Below are 18,281 nucleotides of genomic sequence, written 5' to 3' on the forward strand. Positions count from 1 at the left end.
ATACAGAAGGAGTTGTTTAACCTTCCACTGGAGGTTAACAATACACTACACAAACACTGTCATGGTGTCTGTTTAACAAGGAGACACGTTTTGAAATATACTATTCCAGTCTCAAAGATTAATTAGAAACTACAATGTAATTGACTTAATTTAAAAGTGCATTTCTCGTAACATAGAGAAGCTTGCTTTGAAGGAACAATAAGGAGTGGAGCTGTGACATGTTTATGTACAATCACCTACATGCTTCAAAAATGAAATACTTACATCTGGCCATTCATTACCATTGGAAGAAAAAGTTTATCTTGTAAGAAATAAGTCAATAGAATGTCATATAAGTTTGATTTTGTGGTAGGAATGTGTTACATATCTCAGCTCTGGCATTTAGGATTCAGTAATAACTTATTACTCATCATTAGGGAACACAGGACTTGATTCTACAAAGATTATTTAATCCAAGTATCAATTATTTTTCTTTCACTATTTAACATATCCTTCATTACTTTGACATTTATACATCAATTTCTATATTTCTATTTCAGTAAAATGTTCCCAAACTTTTCAAAAGTATTCGTAGTAAGCACAGTGCCCAGGCTCCTCTATGCCTATAATGGTGGTCCTTAGTCTGGTCTGGTGTGCAATCCCTCTCCAGGTGACTATGTCTCAGTGAGCAGGACACTCCCCAGGTTCTGCCTAGCTCTCATTCCGACATAAAGTACTGTGTATTCAGGTGGCCTCATCCAAGTCATAAACAATTATCAGAAGCAAGCAAGTGATGGAAGGAGGGTATATAGCAGTGTCACTGGATTACAACTGTAGAAGTTAGTATTTGATATATGCGAGGTGCTTGCTATTCTAAAATCAAAGGAAAGTGAATGAAACAATATCTCAAATTCCCCATCCTGTGGAAGCTGGTCACATTCTGAAGTGGGGATGGAAACTGCAGAGGAACGCTTGGGAGCAGGAAACAAGGTACAGGCAGAAGGACCAACAATCCCATTTACTTCAATGGTGCTTTATGTTTACAAAGCACCTGCACATCCCTTTGCTCACCCAATCTACATAAAAGCTCATGGGGGAACCAGTACGTGGATTTTACTGTTACCCTAATTGCACAGGTGGGAAAACGGAAGCCCACTGGTCACACAGCCAGTAAGGGGAGAGGTGGGACTTGAACTCAAGTCAGTACAGCAGTGAGCTGGATTTCAGCCACATCCTGGGGATCTGAAATGCTGGAAATCTCAGACAAGTATCATGAAGAAGAGAGTATACTTGAGAGAACTACTAAGGGAGAGAAAGAAAAGCCATCTCCACACTCTTTGTAGGATAGACAACGAGGTCAGGCACCAGCAATGAGGAAGCCAGTGAATGGGCGACAGTCTCTTCTTCCTCACTGTTCTTTTTTCTTGGCCATTTAAATCCTTGCCACGTCCTCCAGGTTTGTTTCACTGAATTACCTCAGTGTGTAGCTCAGAGATTGTATACAGTGTGTGTGATAATGTGAACAAGAGCTTTTCAACAGGCATCTCTCTCCTTCCTTTCTTTCCTCTTTCTCCCTTCTCTCTTTCTCTGTCTCTCTCTCTCTCACACACACACCAAAATGCTCTTTAACTAATAAGACCTAAAGAACAAATTTCCAGAAGCAAAGTTGGAAAGGTATTTTTATATCTGGTCCAATTTCCAATTTCCTACATACTGCAGAAATCCTATCACATCTGGCTAACAGCGGCACAGCTTCTACTATGTCACCTTTGTAAACAACTTTAATTTTTCAAACAATGTCTTTCCATACACTGATTTCAATTCTGCCTCCCATTCATTTTTAGTCTTCGTTCCTACTTTTACTCACTTTATTGATATGGATTGAGAGTATATATTCTTTAAATGGTAACTGCGCACATATTGAAGAATGCTATCTTTTGTCTTAGATATTTTCCCTTCTTCTGGGGAAACAGTCAGATTTCCTTCTTTTCACCTCCTAATAAGCCATTATTTCCAGATCACTTTAAGTATCCTGGCTGAGCCCTATAGGGGGAAGTAAAAGGAATGTATCATTGTTTTTAAATGTTTATTATTTGCATCTACTTGAAAGGCATGGGGAAGGGAGGAGGGGGGAGAGTGGAAGAGGAAGGAAGGAAGGGAGAGAGGGAGGGAGGGAGAATCCTTTATTCATTGGTTCACTTCCCAGGTGCCCACAACAGCCAGGCCTGGGTCAGGCTGAAGCTAGGAGCGCAGCACTCCATCTGGGCCTCCCATGTGGGTGGCAGGAACCCAGGTAGTTGGGCCATCATCTGCTGCCCACTAGGTGCATTAGCAAGAGGCTAGATAGGAAGCTGAACAGCTAGGGCTCCAAATGGCAACTTGACCTGCTGCATTACAATGCCTGCCCCAAATGTGTCATTCTTAAGAGAATTGTGTGATTTTTCCACAATACAGATGTGATTGCTATAGTGTAGAAAGCAATGTCTATTTTCTAGAATCTGGACACTAGTTTTTACTGTAATCCATAATAACAGTATGGATAGATGATAGTTACTCCAGTAACCCTGAAAAGTACACACTCACAGGAAGTCACACAAGATGTGTCTATTGTATAGGCCAAGAAACCAGTGTTCAAGGTCACAATGACAGTAAGCAAAGTTTCACAGATAAGTAGTCTGGTTCCTCAGCCTGCTGAATCCCTCTGTTGTGCAGCCTCTGCACATTCCATTACCTGATTTGTCATTTTAAATAACCACCCCGCTCCCTGAACATATATGCCTATCAAATACATCTTACCTAAATTATAGGTAGCCAGCATGTATTTCTTTTGTGTTTAATGCTCTAATCCTACTGAGTTTTTGGCTTTGTCCTAGTATTCCTGGTTGCAAAGCTAATGTGAACACTGTCATAGTTAGAAGGATTCATGCAGTATAATTTCTTCACCCATTAAGTGGCAAAATGAAGCCACTTAAGTGAAGTAATGCCCAAGGCCATACAGTTAATGTGAGAGTATAGCTGTATAAAAGGAATTACAGCTCAGCTCTTTTAAGTCCTAGACCAGTGCTCACTTAAAAAAAATTTTTAAAGATTTTATTTATATGAGAGGTAGAATTATAGAGAGAAGGAGAGACAGAGAGAAGGGTTTTCCATCCACTGGTTCACTCCTGAAATGGCTGTAAAGGCCGGAGCTGGGCCTATCCTAAGCCAGGAGCCAGGAGCTTCTTCCAGGTCTCCCACATGGGTGCAGGGGCCCAAGCACTTGGGCTGTCCTCTACTGCTTTCCCAGGCCATAGCCGAGTGCTGGACCAGAAGAGGAACAGTCAATTCATATTCAATTCAATCCCATATAGGATGCTGGTGCCACTGGTCGAGGGTTGGCCCACTATGCCACAGCACCGGCTCCAGTGCTTACTTTTAAAATAAACAATTTATTTTTGAATAATCTTATACTTACAGAAAAAATGAGGGGATGGTAGAGTTACATATATACTCCACAGCCAATTCCTCCTATTATTATCATCTTACATTATGTACGGTACATTTGTTACAATTAATGAACATATAATGCAATATTAATTCATGTCCACACTTGATTCAGATTTCCTCAGTCTTTTCCTAATGATTTTGTTGTGTTCCTTGATCTTATTTAGGAGACCACACTACATTTAGTTATTGTGTCTCCATGGACTCCTCTTGGTTGTATGAGTTTCTCAGACTTCCTTTGGTTTTGAGGACCCTGACAAGTTGAGTACCCTTAACCATCTGTGGCATACCTTTTAATGAGATGTGTAAGAGTTTTCTCATGATTAGACTGGAGCTAAAGATTTTTTGGAGGAAGACCACAGAGGTAAATTGCCATTTTGTCACACCACATCAAGGGAAAATATTAACAAACTCTGTTGGTGTTGACCTTGATCAACTGGGTGAGGCAGCATTTGTCAGGCTGTTGCAGTCACTCTACTACCTACCTGCCTTTCATCCTAAACTGTGTGGAAGGAAGTCACTGTGTACAGCCCACACTTAAAGAACCTCAATTATTTCACATATCTTTGCTATAGCGTTAGGTTCTTTAAAGATGCAGTGCCATGTATCTACCATTACAGTCCAGATCCCAGGGAGAAACTCACCACTTAGTAATGTGCCATGGACAGACTACATTGATGATACAGTACTTTCTGCTCTGGGGGAAGAGGGGATACTTGATTGCATAATATAGCACAGTTTTATTGCCCCAAGAAAGCCCCCACACTTCACCTGTTCAGCCTTCCCCAAATGTGGTCTCATGGCAATCACTAATACATTTACAATCTTTATAGTTTTGCTTTTATAGAAGGATACAAGTAGGATCAGACAGCATGAAGTCTTTTCAAAAGCTGGCAATATTCATTTTAGATCCACCTGTGTCTTCATATGACCTGACAGTTCATTGTTCTTTGTTTTTGTTTTTCTGAACAATAATATTCCATTGTATGGATGTACTATTGCCTGTTTTATCTAGTTACCTTCTGAAGGATATTTTTGGTTGGCTCCAGTTTTGATTATGAATAAAGACACTGTGAACATTTGAATGTAGGCTTTGGTATGGACATATGTTTTCAAATCAGTTGGATAAATACTAAGGATTATGACTGGTTGGTTGCACATAAGACATGCTTAGTTTTCTAAGAAACTACAAGTCTTCCAAAGCAGTTGTACCATTCTGCATTTCTACCAGAAATGAGTAACAGTTCCTACTGCTTTCTTTTATTTTAAACATTTTGCTGTTAGCAGATTTTTTTAACAGTTCTAACAGGTACACAGTGGTATATCATTATTGTCTTAATTTACATTTCCCTAATGACAAGTAATACCACACATCATTTCATACACTTGTTTGATATCTGTGTTTCTTTGCTGCTGTACTCATTCAGATCATTCACCCATTTTAAAAACTGGGTGGTCTGCTTTCTTATTGTTGAGTATCAAAAGTTCCATGAACATTTTGGATACAAGTCCTTATCAAATACACATTTTGAAAATATTTTATTCTCATTTGAGACTTATTCTTTCATTCTCTCAACAGAGCAAAGCAGCACAATTATCAATTTTTAGGTTCAATTTATCATTTTTTTTTCAGGAGTCATGTTGTCTTGTTTTGTATCTAAAAACTCATCACCAAATCCAAGGTCATATATATTTTCTCTTACATTTCCCTCTAGAACTTTTATGTTTTGCATTTTACATGTAGATCTCATTTGAGTTCATTTTTGTTCTCATGAGACATTAAGAGTTTTTTTCCAGAGAGACTTATTAGCTGGAGTCTGTATATAAAGAAGAGTAACAGCCAATAGGATCTCTAGCATTTAAAGTTAATATGTACAGCCAGCCATAATAGAAGTGTGAAGTCTAGATATGATGGAGAAACTCATCTCTTAGTAATATGCCATGGGTAGACTATGTACAGTGCTGTGCTCGAGGGTGGTGGGGTGTAACTTGATTGAGTAGTGACATTGGCAGCTGGAAGTCAGCTAAGAGAGTGACTGGTAGGACGAGGAGTCTGGGTATGACTTCTCTAGCAGTATCCATGATGACACACCTGTTTTCCCATCTTGTTCCTAGACTGTGAAGAACCTGAGGCAAAAAATGTACATTTTCAGCATGTATGCCAGGGCCTGGTGCTTAGCATGTGTTAAATAAGCATTTAATTAGTGGGTCTAGTGAAGAAGTTGATGATGTCTAACCTAGAAAATGAGAGTTCTGCAAACAACACATGCCTATGTATAGATGCAATACCTCTTGGGAATAGGAGACATGGCAATTGTCATCCCATATTTGAAGGGCTGTTATACAGAAGAAGTATTAGAAGAATGATTAATGGGAAGAATTCACAGAGGTACAGAATTTCAATTCATTACACTGAAAGTAGGCTGCCTTATGGTGAGGCTGCAGTCACTGAAATAATTGAACACAGCTCAACTAAATCTTGCAGGAGATAATAAGGGAGGGGACTTCCTAACTGGGAATGAGCCACTTCCTTGTCTTGATAAAAACTCTGAAATTCTACATGGTGTAGTAGATCTACTGCAGGGTCAAATGAAGAACTTTAAAAGCCCTAAGAACATGAATGACTGCGTGTTTTAGGAAGTCCAACAAATTTTAGATGTATCCATGATGACTTACCCCTTTCTAAGATATCAAATATGAAACCTTCCCCATAATTCTCCCTTTTGTTCTTTTGCAATGCTGCCTTGTGGAAAGCCCTGTACAGGACATTAGTTCTACTTATTGCCCAGTATTGATTCTCTAGTTCTAGGTAAGACAAAGAGTGTGCAAAAACTCCTCAGTGAGTCATTTATAAAATAAAATGCCCTGGTTCCAAGAAACCCTATGCAAAAACAAGAAAATCCAGGGCCTTTTAATTTAAAATGTCCATTTATACCCACAAAAGCAATAAAGCTGGGAACGAAATTTAGTTATGCATTCTAAAACTAAGAGCCACCTACAACTAACATACAAAGCTTTTCAGCACTCAAATTGCTAAACTTCTTTAACATGAACTAGAGATGTGATGTGCTTCAGTCATGGAAAGATGACTGCCAGTCCATCTAGTTTCACATTTTAAGTTTTTTCACTGTGCTCTAATATTTTTGAAATTTGATACTTAAGCTTAAAACATGACTAAGCAAAATGCGTTAGGCCTTGATATTGTGATAATAGAATTTAGAGCAAAAATAAATGTGATTAGTGCTGCACTAATTTGTTGATTATATATACTATGTGTACTTCATGATTTCCACTCATGTCATCTTAATCTTAGAACAAATTTATGGGTTTTGAATTATTTCCCATCACGTCTTTGGAAGATAAAATGTTAAAATGAGTGACTACTGATTTAATAACACTTTTATACTTGTTTATTTACTTATTTGTTGCAGCAAAGTAAAATTTTATTTCATTCCATAGTTTAAAAGTTAAATGTTCAAATTTTATTCCTGAACTGCAGAATATCACAAGGCCTTATTGATCAGGGTCTCACTTTATATTTAGAAAACGAATTCTTTGATTTATTGGTTCCTCCTAATTGCTACAAGGATACTTTCAAAAAGTTCATGGAGAAATTGAATTAAAAGTAAATTTAACTGTGGCAAAAAGTGTCCCACATGAAGGACTTTTGTGGGTGAGAACTCAGCAAAAAGAAATGGTCATCAAAGAAGGATGTACTTGACAATAGGTCTGATCTGATTTCATCATCATTTAAAAAATCATCTATTATTTTTCACTTTATGCTTCAGTGTGGGAGCAAACTGTTGAAATCTTAATGTATGCTAAACTGATCTTCTGTATATAAAGAGAATCGAAAATGAATCTTTTTTTTTTTTTTGACAGGCAGAGTGGACAGTGAGAGAGAGAGACAGAGAGAAAGGTCTTCCTTTGCCGTTGGTTCACCCTCCAATGGCCGCCGCGGCCAGCGCGCTGCGGCTGGCGGACCGCGCTGATCCGATGGCAGGAGCCAGGAGCCAGGTGCTTTTCCTGGTCTCCCATGGGGTGCAGGGCCCAAGCACCTGGGCCATCCTCCACTGAACTCCCTGGCCACAGCAGAGAGCTGGCCTGGAAGAGGGGCAACCGGGACAGAATCCAGCGCCCCGACCGGGACTAGAACCCGGTGTGCCGGCGCCGCTAGGCGGAGGATTAGCCTAGTGAGCCGCGGCGCTGGCTCGAAAATGAATCTTGATGTGATTGGAAGGGGAGAGGGAGTGGGAAAGGGGAGGGTTGCGGGTGGGGGGCACGTTATGGGGGGGAAGCCATTGTAATCCATAAGCTGTACTTTGGAAATTTATATTCATTAAATAAAAGTTAAAAAAAAAAGAAGGATGTACTTTTCTCTGAAGGGAGGAGACAACCCCCACTCTGCTTATGGCCTTGTCTAAATACTGATGGAGTTTGTGGACACAAAAGGCTTCCATAGCATTGGCAGCTCATGGCAAGAGCCTTAGGTGATCATTGACGTCATAACTAAGAGTGTTAATTGTTAAATTAACAACAGAAGTCACTGTGCATTTACTTCCCATGTAGGATCTCTGTCCTCAATGAACTGTATTATGAGAATTAACTGCAAAACTTGTTCTCAAACAGTACTTTTCACATTGTATGTATGTGTGTGTGCGGGTGCAAACTGTTGAAATCTTCACTTAGTATAGAGTTGGTCTTCTGCATATAAAGTTAATTAAGAATGAATTTTAATGAAGAATGGGATGGGAGAGGGAGTAGGGGTGGGAGGGCGGATATGGAGGAAGAACCAATATATTCCTAAAGTTGTACCTATGAAATTTGCATTCATTAAATAAAAGCTTAAAAAATAGCTTACGCAGAGAAAATAATGTATGATAAAAACTTAAAAAAAAGAAAAAAAGGCTTCTATAGCCTAGGTAGCTCACGTCAAGAGCCTCGGATAATCACTGATGTCATACTTAAGAGTGTTAATTGTTAGAGTAACAATAGGAGTCACTGTGCACTAACTTCCTATGCAGGACCTCTCTCCTCAAAGAGTTGGATTATGAGAGTCAATACTAAAACTTGGTCACAAAGATTTACCTTGTTTTAATGTATTAAGTGGAGGACATCATCTAATGTTTAAGTGCCTGCAAAAGATGCGCCCTTCTTGGGTTCCTCTCCAAAGTTAACTCCATACACACACACACACACACACACATATACATAAGTCAAACCTCAGAAAGATTTATTTTAATTGAATTAAAAAGTTCTTTTATTATAAAGACAATCCTACTGCACAGTAGGGTAATAATAGTTAACAATAACATACTGTACTTTCTAAATAGCTAGAAGAAAGACTTCTAAATGTTCACACTAGAAAGAAATCTTGAATTATGAAGCGATAGATGATAATTACCTGAATATTATGATTAAAATGTATGCATGTATCGAAATATTACATTGTACCCCACAAATATGTACAAAAACTGTTTGTCAATAAATAAAAATAAAAAAGTAAGTTTATTTTGGTGCAAAAAAGGTTTTAAACCTATGCATAGTTGTTTTATAATACATATTTTCATGAACTTCGTGACGGCCTCTTGTATGCATATATTTCAAATTTTTTTCAACAAAATGAGCTTATCTTAAATTTTATTGTTAAGTGATATATAAAAGATTGTATTTATAGGGTACATGTGCTATTTCTATATATGAATATACTGTAATGTCCAATCAGGGTAAATACATTTATCACCTCAAATATTTAACATTCTTTATAAATAAAACATTCAAAGCCCTTTCTTCTAGTTGTTTCTGAAAATATACAGTAAATTACCATTATCTGTCTATCGTGCAACAGAACACTAGAACTTCTTACTCTGATATAACTACAACTTTACACGCATTAATCAACCTTTCTCCATCTCTCTGCCCTTCATTCCCACCTCATGAACTCTGAGATACCCATGTATTTCTAACTCTCATAAGAAATTGCTATGGCTTTCATACAAAGGGAAGGAAGAGCAGGCATTTGTTTTTTATAAAGAGTGTAAGGCATTTTCCATCTCAACCTAGGGTGTTATAACTTCCCTCTGCAACTCTGGTTTCATGTTCTCATGATGAGTTAACCTCCATAACAGCTCCCAAGTTATGATGGAAAAAGTATACTGAGATAACCTTGCCAAGCCTTGTTATGAGGGTTTGTGCTTGCTTAACGAAAATATATTATCCCTGAGGGGATGACATTGGTTTAAAGATCTGAAATAAACATGCAGCGACCAGTAAATATTTTATATAGTTTGATAAAACAGATTAAAAAATACTCACTGGGACATCAACATATTTTGCAGCTGCTTTCACCTTAAGTAGGAAAGAAAGGAAGAAATTTCGAGAATTATTATAATTGCTGCATTAGTACTATGATAAAAGATAGCAGAAGAGAACTCACTCAAATACTTACAGTGAATGACAGGATAGACGAAAAGAAGGTGCCTTCATCATATCTTGACAACTTAGACAACACCCCTTCCAACACTGAAACAAACTGTAATACAGTTGATAGTGAGTATTTAGAGTGTGATTGTGCATGCAAACTCGTAACAGGGCAAACAATTCCTGAACCAATTTTTCCCATGGCACAGAAATCCACAATGACATTGACAGCTGAGGTCAAACTAACTTACACTGTCTATTCTCTCATTCTGAACATAAACTCTCAAGTCCTTTCCCACTGTTGGAAACACATATGAGATAATTTAAACCATTAATACATAACTTCAGGTTAATGCAACTATTCTTGAAAACATTTTTCAACTGCAAGAAAGCTGCTGAGAAACAATGACGGTTAAGTTTAATCAAATTCCTTTCTCTCATATATTACTTTACTACCCTGTCCCTGGCAAGCTCTTCTGCCTATTCTACATAGGAGGTGGAATAAAACAGAGCACACAATGAAATGGAGGTTAAACTTACGGGCTCTTGCAATATTGGAACCATATTATTTAACAAGCATTTACCAAGCAGTTGTAAGAACCATTCAGCTTCCAGACCTAGCAGTTGGGGAGCTAAAACATGTACAGGTACTGTAGGGTACAATGGAAGGAGCACTAAAATGAAGATTCATATCCCAGCTCTGTCAGGGAGGACCCAGTCCAAACCTGTAGTTCTCAGGCCTGAATTCCTCCACCAGTTAAGTGAGTGTGTTGTGGCTGGGGAGGGAGAGGGTACGGATTTTAAATATCAGTCTTAAAAGTGTGTTACTTGTCTAAAAGTTTATATTTCTGTAAAACGAAAACAAAGACAACTACACTGTAATAGAATACAAACATAAATGTGGAGAAGCTCACTTTCTTGAGAGTCATGGAGATCAATGAATAAGAGATACTAATAAGGATAAACCACCCTACATCTTTCCTCTTTAGAACTAAAATAATACACACTATTGACAAATTATACACTCCCAAAGGGAAAATACCGACAAGGTTTTTTAAATACGAAAAGGGAAATTAACAAAGGCTGGTTTTTGTTCACATAGCAGCTTCTTCAACAAAGTGGTAATAGTTCCAGGGACGCGGCTTATTGGTCTCTGGTGACCAGAGAACTCACTGTGAGTGCACAGGAGATCATATTTTCTCTATGGCTGATCAATTACTGCAAAATAGTTTACGCAAAAGAAACAGAAGCTTCCCTATAGGGTTCTCCATCACATCACTTGCCACATGATGTAAGAACACAGAAACAAAACTGTGCAAACTGTTGACTACAATCTTATTTTTAAAGAATGAGAATTATATATGGCTGTGTAGTTATCCTAAGGGATACACATAGCAAAAAAAATATAAACTGCTCAAAAGTCAAAGTCAATTTAGCACTTTCTTCCTTTCCATTAAGATTTGTTACCAATCATGACTGCTTAACTCAACTTAGTGTGGTCTTCAAGACCCAGCAGACAATACTGTAGGGCTGTGGCAGACCAGGGGAAGGGAATTCCAAACTTAATGGCTTCTCAGTGGAAAATGTCCATCCCCTGTAACACAAGCTTGACAGCCAGGGTGTGCTGGCTCATTTGCAACAATTGCTATGGTTACCAGACAAGCTGAACCACTGAAAGCTCTAGGACAGTACCCCATTCTCTGTGCTTTCTTGAGCGTTTATGCATATATGTGAATGATACTGAGGGACGAGGCAAGCTTGAGGCAAGAATCCTGTGGATGGTTATAGAAGATCTGGGTTCAGGATGCTGCTTTGCCACTGTCTGGCCATGAGATAACTCAAGCCATGCTGCTTTTCTCCCTTCAGAACACTCATCACTGAGGGGGGAAAATGATAGATATCCTGCCCACCTTATAAGGATGGTATGAAGATCAGTGGAGGTGAAAATGGCAAACTGCTATAGAAAGGCAAATGAGTAATATTACTGGTATAATTACTTAAATCGCTATCCACTATTACATGTCTAAAAACCTAAATCACAAGTGAATGAGGATAGACTTAGGACTGCTTAGTGACAGAGAAGAGTAGATGAGTTTGGTTCTCAGCCGCTGTGTCTAATTCAATTAAATCTACGGAGCATCTACAGAGGTAGATCTGAGCTGAATCTGTCTGTCAGGAGACTGCTGGAGTCCTGCCTGTTTCATGGCCAGCAGAGCAGGAAGGCAGTCTGGTTCCAGAGCTGACATTTTCCACCTTCATGCTGTACCACTGTTGTAAAGATTGAGGTGTACCACGAAATGACGCAGCATATGAGAAGTGCTTACTAAATGCCATTCTGTTATCATTATTGTGACTTAGCACCTAAGATTGGAAATGCAAAAATATGATTCTTAGACCTTTTCCTCCAGGAGCATACAGACTAAGCGGAGAGATGGGAGAGACAGACATAAACACAGCTGGGTATGACACCAGGCAGAAGTGTTATGGGCCCGTGCAGAGGGGCAAACAGTGTAACTGAACCTGGGAAGAAAGAATGGCTGGGGGATGGAGGTGAGCCTCATTTGTGAAGTGGCATGGGACCTGAGCTGCAGAATAGTGGAAACAGAGTAGATCACACACTTGGGGAGCATCCCGTTAGGGCAGAAATGCCTTCCACTACCGCACCTGGCAGCCCCTCTGGTGGGTTTCCTCTTTAGAGTAGGCAGCAGCATGGAGTATGTCCTTGTGAAGTCCTCAGTGTGGACTTGGGGTCTGCTGCAGCCAGGCCACGGTATTCTTTGCCTGCAATTCCACAAAAGTGAGGCACCTCTATCCTTGGGTTCTCTCCTCTCCCAAAAGGTCCTTGGGGAGGCATGGGACAGCAGGGACACTGTGCTTATGTGGTGGTGAGCACTGACTGTACCTTTGGGACCGACCAGCTGCGCTGTGCACTTCCTACAGAAAGGTTTTCTTTCTGAGGTTTTTGTTGAGGTACATGTGATAGAAACCAAACTCTATTAAAATCAGGCTCCACTGATAGTGATCTATTTTCCATCTGGTTTTTAATTGCACAAAACAGCAAGATTCCAAAGACACCGAGTTAAGTGCTGGGTTTCGGTGCTGGGTCTTTAACTGCTTCCTGTGAACTTGCTCTGTACAGCTCAGGGAGTATATAAATACTTGGGGGTTTGCCTTGTGCTCTCTGTTCTCCTGAGAGTGTCTGGTTGGAATGAAACACTGTAATCTCTTTGTTTCCCTGCTCTTTATTGTGGATGCCATTTACTGGGTTTGTTTGAATAATATTTAACACCTAGAGTCTGGGTAATTACCGACTTTGCCTCATGATGCATCCTCTTAAGGAAATTAAAGATGAAAGAAAGCACTCTGAAATGACTGGTGCAACAAAATACTAAGAGTGCCACAAGGCGCATTGGTTTAAGTTTCCTGTGGAATTTTAACAGGATATAAGACTCATATGTTAGATAAAACCATATATTCTAAGAAGTGACAGGAAGATTCCAGCTATAGACTGATGGGTTCAAGACACAGTTCTCTCCTTTTTTGCTGAGACATTTTATGAAATACAAGGGATATTTGCATCATTTACATGACAAGTTAAATGACAGCCATCCATAATAAGACTGATGATGAATGACTGGGTTTCTTCTGTGGGAGGAGTGAGACTAGGGATAACTGTTAACTGATGTTTTGCTTGCTTAGACTGGGATTGAATAGTATTGTTAAAAACCCACATGCAACCAGAGTATCATGAACTGGAAGAAAACAGGGTTTCCTTCCTCAATCAGAATGTTTATGCTATGTTACAGTGCAATGGTCTCTTGCCAGCCTTCTTTCTCCTGTGGGTGAATCCACTCCTTCCTTGAAGCTTTGTTCCAACCAACTCCTAAAAGGTCTTTTTAGTTCATGTTCTTCTCTATGAAGGAAGAATGGTCTTTGGCAGCATGTGTTTATTCATAACATACCTTGTTCTGCAGTATCTAAGAAAATGGGCAAAACAGCATTCTCTACACTGTCTTCTTTTATCATTCCTTTCCTGATTACTCCCTCCTTCCAGCCCAAAAATATAGAGACCTACTGTATTCTGCTCTGTTTCTATTAGTGTCTGTTATCCTTTTGGAACACACACTTTGATTTGAACAGATGCATTCTGATCCAAACAAAGAAATATGATCAAGTTAATTTCACAGGGCCGAATTAGGGAGATATTTTAATTCCATCATCCAGGTAGTTAGAAGTGCTATTGCTCCATTTTATTCTTAAGAGAAATTTAAGGGAAATATAGATAATCAGAAGGAATATGGATAGCTGACAAATATCTATATATTTATTTAGTGAGAAAGTGTCTGTCCTTCCCTAAATCCCTTCTGGGAATAGTTGAGAGTCTAGAAGTTAAACATTATTCTGATAATCATTTATTTCATGCCCAGAATTGATTGAACTGCTTGTTAGAGGAGCCCATTGTGAAGATGGTCACTTCTCACTGGCTCTGTTGACCATCTGCCCTGACCAGCTCTTACGCTTTCTATTCCATCTTCATCATCCCATGCAATGAATTCCACTTTCACCAACTTGTAGTTGTCCCATACCAACCTACCTGCCTACGGTGGTCCATAGCACCTATGTACTGGTGTGAAACAATATCTAAGGAGAGATGCACAGGCTGATCAGTACAACCTGGATGAAGTGGGGACACAAAGCTACTGGAGGACGGAAAGCTACATCTTTTCCTCTCTGGCATTGCTGAGTTCTCTATGATGTCCTGGAAAGTTGAGGGACCTCCAGGGTGAAGTCACGACTACTGGCTCCTATCACATGGCCTTGGATCTCTGTTTCTGTGTCTGTAAGCAGTGGGCTTGGACTCTGGCAATCAGGCCTGGTTTGGGAAATAATATCACACATGTGGGCTCTAGGTCTCTTTCCCCTTTTCAAAAGGAGCAGCTTTGCTTTGTTTGGTGTTTATTTTGCAATGCTAAGATATATCTGAAGATACTGAATATATTTCATGCACAACTTTATATAAAGATGTATCTCATAAACACTATAAAAATGTTTGAAAACCCTCTAAGTAAGTGACCTGGGATTCTCTTTCATTTCCAGAATTCTGTGTACGATGGGATTCTAAAGCCTCAGGACCAAAAGTGCGAGCCCCCAACAGGATTTTTGTTTTAGACTGAGAAAAGGTTGAAGAATTTTTTTTCATCCAATGCCATTTTTTTAAATGAGGAAAATGAGTTGTTCGAGACCCAGTTGATAACATGAGGATATGGGACCAAAGTCCAGCTCTTTTGCAAGGCCTTCTGCTAATTTAATCAGATTTGATATAAAGTGACTGTTTTGCTCAGCACTTGATCCCCAGTACTGAGCATACTGCTTGCACAAAGATGCATCCTGCCCCTCTATAATGCAATGCCCACGAATTCCAGCATTCTTTTTTTTAAAAGAACTATTGTCCATTTGCATCAAAGGACATGGTCACGTCATATAATCTTTATATTTTTAAAGACTTATTTATTTATTTGAAAGACAGAGGTTTAGAGAGGGAAAGGGAGAGGTAGAGGGAGAGAGAGAGGGAGAGGGAGAGGGAGATGGAGAGAGAGATTTTCCATCTGCTGGTTTACTCCCCAAGTAGCTGCAAAGGCCAGGAGCTAATCTCCCACATTGGCAGGGGCACAAGCATTTGGGCCATCTTCCATAGCTTTTCCAGGCACATTAACAGGGAGTTTGATAGGAAGTAGAGCAACAGCTAAGACCTGAGAACCAGTGCTCATTGCTGTCACTGTAGTCAGCAGCTTAACCCACTGCACCACAATGCCAGATCCATACATATACTCTGTCAAAGTGCTTTATTCCTTGGTCCACATTATGGAGAGAATAGAATGCAAGTACTGATGGCAGAATAAATTTCTATAGAGTGCTTCAGATTTATTTTCATTTTCTCTTAGTGTCACTCATTCAGCAAACACTCACTGAATGTTAATTATATGATGAGTACAAAGCATAACAGATGAAAAGAACAATGTTCTTGTTCTCAAGGGTTTCAGAGACACACGTAATCACAAGGCAAGTGCCAGAGGAAATACAAACCCAAGATACAGAAGGAGGGAGAGTTAAATGTGACTAAGAGAGTGAGATGCCTTCCAGGGAGGAAAGCATAGCATTAGCATGAGCCTTAAGTAACCAAGTGTTCCCCAAATGTGTTAGCAATCTTGTCTCATGAGATGCCAACAAAACTCAAGTGCAAGGTGCACTGGGGGCATAACTTAGTGGAACAGGTAGTAGGAAATACCTACAACATATGGTACATTGGCAAAGGGCTAAGTTTGTATTTTGGAAAGATACCTGGCTGTAGGGTGAACAGCTATGAATGAACTCTGTTCTATTCATAACATGGACCATGGAATGAAGCATTTTGCTGGGGGTGGAGGGACATGACACAGATCACTGATGCAGGGATTTAAATCGAGAAGTGGTGGCTGAGAGAACTGGATTTAAATCGAGAACTAATGCCCAGAGGTGGGAGTAGTGTCAGTGAGAATGGAGTGGGGCAGAAAAGGGAGTGTTTAGGATACTGATTCAGTGGGCCCTGGTGTTCTCCTGTGTGATGAGCTTGAGAAAGGATTCTTGGAAGGCAGTGACCATACTAAGCTGAAGAGGTTTTACAATGAGGGATGAGTTCTGCTATTAGAGACAGCAAATGCAAACAAGGAGCACTCGGGGTGGAGATGATACAAGTGTTTTTATAGAAACTGAGCCTGTGGAATGTGCAGAAGGCACCTGGAAATGGAAATCTGCAGCTAATAACACCACCAAGAGTAGCAATAGCATCATCATCAACTAGTACTTAAGTATTTTCAATGTGTTGGCCCCTGTTTTATGATCATACCTACATTAACTTTATTTAATATTCACTAATACTAATAAAGACAAGGGTACTTCAAGTAGTTTCTGGAAAATAGAATTAAAGGATAGTTTATTTTGTTGCAAAAACTTCGAACATTTTACATGAGTGGGTCTTCAGAAAGTTTGTGAAAATGCATATATGCAAAAATTATGAATGGATTTCAAATATTTTTTAGAAACAAAACAAACATCTTTTAATTCCATTCTTCCACTAACTTTTTTTTTAAAAAGATTTATTTATTTATTTATTTATTTGAGAGGTAGAGTTATACAGGGAGAAGGAGAGGCAGAGAGAAAGATCTTCCTTCCATTGGTTTATCCCCTAAATAGTCACAATGGCTGGAGCTGTGCTGATCTGAAGCCAGGAGCCAGGTTTTTCTTCCTGGTCTCCCATGTGGGTGTAGGGGCCCAAGGACTTGGAACATCTTCTACTGCTTTCCTAGGCCATAGCAGAGAGCTGGATTGGAAGAGGAGCAGCCGAGACTAGAACCAGTGCCTATATAGGATGCTGGCGCTGCAGGTAGAGGATTAACCATTAACCTACTGTGCCACGGTGCCAGCCCCTACTAACTTTTTAAATTACCTCTATACTACTATTACTCTTACTTTATTGCTGAGTAAACTGAGTCTCAGAGAGCTAGTTTAAGTAACTTGCTCAAGGTCAGACACTAACGTTGGAATCAGAACTTGAACATAACCATGGTTAGGTTTATAACCATTATTGAACATTGCCTCTCATGTACAGAGTTGGTACTCATAAACATTTAGTTAAATCTGGAAGTGTGAAAGTTAGAAACTTGTAGAATGAGTTCAAAAGAGAAGTGAGGGAAGTCTAAGGCCTTTACAAGATAAGTAAGATACAAGATACACAGTAGGGACACAGTACTGAGTGCTGTTTGTGATTGAGAGCCCTACCTCACTCTCATTATTTGTGAAAACACATGAGACAATAAGAGGCTACTGAGGAGAAATTAAAGAGGGAACATAGAAGGTGAGACTTTTTATTTCTTTAAATGTTATAAATATGCTTTTTAGGGGCAGAGCAACCAAAATTTGGTAAGAAATATTTGGGATACAAGGTAATCCCAAATGTATTCATCTACTTTACTTTGATTTAATTACCAATATATAAAAATATCTAGAAAGATGGGTGTTTGGTACAACATTTGCTATTTGGGATACCCACATTCCAGGTAGGAGTGCCTGGGTTTAAGGCCTGTTTCTACTTTCACCCCAGTGATGGCTCAACTGGTTGGATTTTTTTTTTTTTGACAGGTAGAGTGGACAGTGAGAGAGAGAGAGAGAGAGAGAGACAGAGAGAAAGGTCTTCCTTTACCACTGGTTCACCCTCCAATGGCTTCTGCGGCCGGCGTGCTGTGCCCAGCGCACTGTGCTGATCCGAAGCCAGGAGCCAGGTGCTTCTCCTGGTCTCCCATGTGGGTTCAGGGCCCAAGCACTTGGGCCATCCTCCTCTCCACTCCTGGGCCACAGCAGAGAGC

The 18,281-nt window shown here is 39.6% G+C and overlaps 1 protein-coding gene across 10 annotated transcripts in view; it reads right to left on the reverse strand.

The window, feature by feature from the left end:
• The window catches only part of CADPS2 (calcium dependent secretion activator 2), a 667,233-nt gene that overhangs the window by 37,149 nt on the left and 611,803 nt on the right, over positions 1-18,281 (reverse strand). For all 10 annotated transcript variants that reach the window (XM_070071264.2, XM_008258272.5, XM_008258271.5 and 7 more), the window contains 2 exons: positions 9,911-9,994; positions 9,778-9,810 (listed from right to left, as the gene is read on the reverse strand). In XM_070071264.2, the coding sequence (XP_069927365.2) occupies positions 9,778-9,810; positions 9,911-9,994 (117 nt within the window). The remainder of the gene's footprint in view (positions 1-9,777; positions 9,811-9,910; positions 9,995-18,281) is intronic.

Source organism: Oryctolagus cuniculus, chromosome 3 (assembly GCF_051225735.1).
Source record: "Oryctolagus cuniculus isolate XC-2025 breed Fujian yellow rabbit chromosome 3, ASM5122573v1, whole genome shotgun sequence".
NCBI classification, from domain to species: Eukaryota; Metazoa; Chordata; class Mammalia; order Lagomorpha; family Leporidae; genus Oryctolagus; species Oryctolagus cuniculus.